The sequence below is a fragment of the Theropithecus gelada genome, unplaced genomic scaffold (assembly GCF_003255815.1).
Source record: "Theropithecus gelada isolate Dixy unplaced genomic scaffold, Tgel_1.0 HiC_scaffold_4007, whole genome shotgun sequence".
NCBI classification, from domain to species: Eukaryota; Metazoa; Chordata; class Mammalia; order Primates; family Cercopithecidae; genus Theropithecus; species Theropithecus gelada.
In genome coordinates this window covers 1-4,046 of record NW_020260551.1, presented here as the reverse complement: position 1 = coordinate 4,046, position 4,046 = coordinate 1, and the positions used below count along the sequence as shown (strand labels likewise).

The 4,046-nt window shown below is 48.2% G+C and overlaps 1 protein-coding gene across 1 annotated transcript; it reads left to right on the top strand.

The window, feature by feature from the left end:
* Window positions 1–265: 265 nt before the first annotated feature.
* Window positions 266–3,043, top strand: LOC112617761 (liver carboxylesterase 1-like). The gene is made up of 3 exons (XM_025374457.1): window positions 266–393; window positions 2,291–2,363; window positions 2,666–3,043. Exons 1-3 carry the CDS (start codon window positions 282–284, stop codon window positions 2,844–2,846), a joined length of 366 nt encoding a protein of 121 aa, XP_025230242.1. The 5' UTR covers window positions 266–281; the 3' UTR covers window positions 2,847–3,043.
* The last annotated feature ends 1,003 nt before the right edge of the window (window positions 3,044–4,046 follow it).

Sequence of the window (4,046 nt, the reverse complement as noted above, 5' to 3'; positions counted from 1 at the left end):
GCACTGGCAGTTATTTTAAATGAATTGACCCAGGGTCTCCACATTCATTCATTAAACATTTGTTCTTTGAACAAATATCTGGCTCAAATTCCAGTTCCACGTCAACTAGCTATGCAGCCCGGAGCACGTCACTGAGCTTTCCTGTGACTCTGTTTCTCTACTGTGCTGACAACCCGAGGTTTCCTGCAGAGCTGGAGACTTTGGTAGCCTCCAGGTGTGTGTCGGGCAACATGAACTGAGCATGAATCTTTGCCTTCTCAGATGCTGGAGCGCCCACCTACATGTATGAGTTTCAGTATCGTCCAAGCTTCTCATCAGACATGAAACCCAAGACGGTGATAGGAGACCATGGGGACGAGCTCTTCTCTGTCTTTGGGGCTCCATTTTTAAAAGGTAATGGCTCCTTGCTGTCCGTGAGCTTGGAGTTAGGAGATCTGGGTTCCAGTCTTGGTGTGGTGGGCTTCAGCAAGTTTCTCCTCTCCTGGTCTTAGTTTCCTGATTCTCTATAACAGGGTTGAACTTCATTGGGTAGTCCCTGGGCTTCCTCCCGCTCTAACACATGTGAGGGGGGATGTGTCTTCATGTGCCCTCTGCACAGACGCTCAGAATCCTGGGCTGTGTCATCAACAAGATAGGTGATGGGACACATGCAGGGCCCTGCTCTAGGTTGAGAAGCCACCGATCAATTTCCCTCTCCCAGGAGTGCTAAGAATGTGACTGAGGGTGAGGTTACAATTGGTGTTAACCCTGAGTCAGGTCTAATGTGTGTCTGTTTGTCTTTCTGTCTGTCTCTAATAAAAATGCATAAACCTTTAAATTTAATATATTTAATAATTGTTAATTTAGAAATCACAGGATGTATGAATTTAGAATAGGAGAGGAGATTTTATTTTTGATATGCTTTATAGTCAGCAAGGTGGCCATCCCACAGGCTGGGGAGGTGCCTCTGGCCAAGCCCAGACACAGGATCACCCAACGAAGACAGTTTGGGTAGGAGCTTTATGTGAATGGATTTGCTAAACACACATGTTCAACAGGTTACGGCGGAGCAATGGATATTCATGAAGACAGTCCTGACACATGTGTATTAAACATGCATGTAACATGGCCCATGTTCACCTGGTGGTGGAGACCTAATATTTAAATATATTATAATTAGGGCCTATAAGTCCAAAGATCTTCTCAGGACATAAAGCCCAGCAAGTGAGCAGCCTCTGTACACCGGCCAGGTCCAGTGCGTGGTTGGTGATGTTCTTATCTGGAGAAAGTTACTGAAATCAGTCTCTTATACAATCAAAGCCGTAGTTAAGACTGGAGGGTCAGGGTTCTGTTTGTCTGCGTATCCCAGCTGCAGCTGTTGTAATTGTTTTCATTTTGCTTAAGTCCAGGCCAATGCTTGTTTAGCTGCTAGAGAAACAGAAGCACCTCGTGGCAGTGAGAACAGAGTGGATTCTTTAAGGGGAGAGATATAGGCCAGAACCCTTGCCTGACGTGGCCTTAGGTCTCATTTTTAATTTGGTGTCTTATTGCCACAAAGAGTGTTCTGTCAGAATGATGACCTTTATTTTAATGCTGATGCTGGTCAGTGGTGTCTAAACCACAAAAGAGACGGAGTATTATGAGGCGTGTCTGACCTCCTGTCTATTCCCAGGCAGGAACACAGTTGAAGGATTTTCTGGGCTCCCCTTAGCCCAGAGAGGGTCTGTTCAGTCAGCTGGGGGTGTTAGGATTTTATTTTTAGTTTACATTATACAATATTTTAAAAGTCCTTTCACAATGTCTTCTAAACCTTAACTCTCAGCAGTTACAGATCACATGGGACTCACCCCATGGCTGCTCAGAACACACCAGCGCCTCTGGGCATCTGACTGTGCATGCTTAGGAGCCTTGCGGTTCTATTGTTTTCCAGAATGTGAATTGTGGGAGTGTGCCGGGGAAGCAGAAAAGACCCAAGAGAGAGCAACCCTGGGAGGTGAGGCTGCCAGAGGAAACCCTGGGGTGTGGCATTGCCTGTGACCCTGAGCAGGGAGGAGGCAGGAGAGGGTCACAGGAGACAAAGGCAGCCAGCACATGGAATGACGCATGCCCATTGCTGAGTCCTCCGTTAGATATGCTCAAAGGTAAAGTACACACAGATCCACCAGGATCTTCTAAAATTGCAGACCTCAGCTCAGTGGGTGTGGAGCATTCGCCAAGACTATGTTTCTAGCAGGCTCGCACATTATGTTGATGCTGCAGGTCTGCGGACCACACTTTGAGTCACAAAGGCTTTTTTTCTTCTTCCCCACAGAGGGTGCCTCTGAAGAGGAGATCAGACTCAGCAAGATGATGATGAAATTCTGGGCCAACTTTGCTCGCAATGGGTGAGGCCTTTGGCAAAGACAAAGCAGGACTGATGAAAGTGGAAAGGGGACGGGGCATGCCTATTGGGAAGGGGCAGCTTCTAAGGTTCTAGTGGGATCAAACTTCTGACCCTGTGGACATAGCACTCTGACAATGAGAGCTGTCTATAAATGGAGAGGCCACTCCCGGAGATAGTCAGCTCCCCATCTCTGGAGATATACAAGCCTCTTGACAGAGATAACTTGGGCATCCTCGTACATCGCAGAAGATTGTTGGGAACACACAGCAACTGTGGGGCAATTCTATTTGATGCTGTTTCCAGATATCCCAATGGGGAAGGGCTGCCCCGCTGGCCAGAGTACAATCAGGAGGAAGGGTACCTGCAGATTGGTGCCAACACCCAGGAGGCCCAGAAGCTGAAGGACAAGGAAGTGGTTTTGTGGACCAAACATTTGCCACGAAGGCAGTGGAGAAGCCACCCGATAGAACACATTGAGCTGTGAATGGAAGATCCAGCCAGCCTCGGGGGCCTGGAAGAGCAAAAACTGGGGTCTTTTGTGAAAGGGATTGGAGGTTCAGAAGGCATCTTACCGTGGCTGGGGAATTGTCTGGTGGTGGGGGGCAGGGAACAGAGGCCATGAAGAAGGAATTTTTGTATTTGTGACCTCAGCTTTGGGAATAAAGTATCTTTTGAAGGCCAAAATAATGCTTGTGTCTTGTACTGGAGATTAATCCATTGTCCACAGAGACAAAATGATGATGAAATAGGCAACGTGAGAAGGAAGGTGGCTCTGCTGGGGATGACCGGGCCTCAGGATGAGCAGAGCCCAGAGGGTTGGGCCATGGATGGTGCTCAGGGGAACACGGCCTGTTGCATGTTTCTGTGCCCCCAACAATTTCCAACAATAGGAGTTGGGATGGCCAGAGTGTAGTATCCCCACCCTCTATTTGGAGCTGATTGTGGAAATGGAAGTGGCCCAGGCTGAGAATGCGCCTGGATCTGGGAAGAGGGAGACATGCTGAGGTGATCCTGTTGCACTGTTGCATGGCATTTACTGACCCTTGCTCAGGCCTACAACACCTTTCTGTGTATGTGCACTATCCTCTCAAAACCCCCCATGAGGCTGTGTCTTCCAACAACTGGTCTAAACTCCTTCTGTAGCCTGGACCACTTCTGGTGTGGGCAGTGACCACCTTGGAGTAAGTCTCCAGAGGGTCATCCTAATACTGTGTCTTTCAGAATCCCACAGGTGATTTCTGGATTCTGTTAGTATGTAGAAAGCTCTAAAGCATGTCATTACCACCTTATCAGCAAGAGGAAGCTGGATTGTCCTCAAAATCATAACTTTTCCTGCACCAAGGAGCTGAAGTTGCAAGGCACATGGTTCCCTTGAAATGGAAGGGAAGACAAGCACCCGGGGGAGTGGTGGGATGTGAACACTGGCTTACTTCTCACCTGCAGGTAGGAGACGGGATGACCATCATGAGCGGAAACACTCTGTGAATTTTAATCAGTGCTGAAGGCCAAGTGTGGTCCACTGTGAGAGTATAAAATCTCTGGGAACCATGGACCCATGAGGAGGTTGACACCCATCACAGACTCTACTCCATGGGTATCTATCAGGGCCCATGAGAAAGATTAGGGTAGATAGTAAGACTGGAGAAAATCTGCCTTCAGGAATGTAGGCATGAGCCCTGCTCAC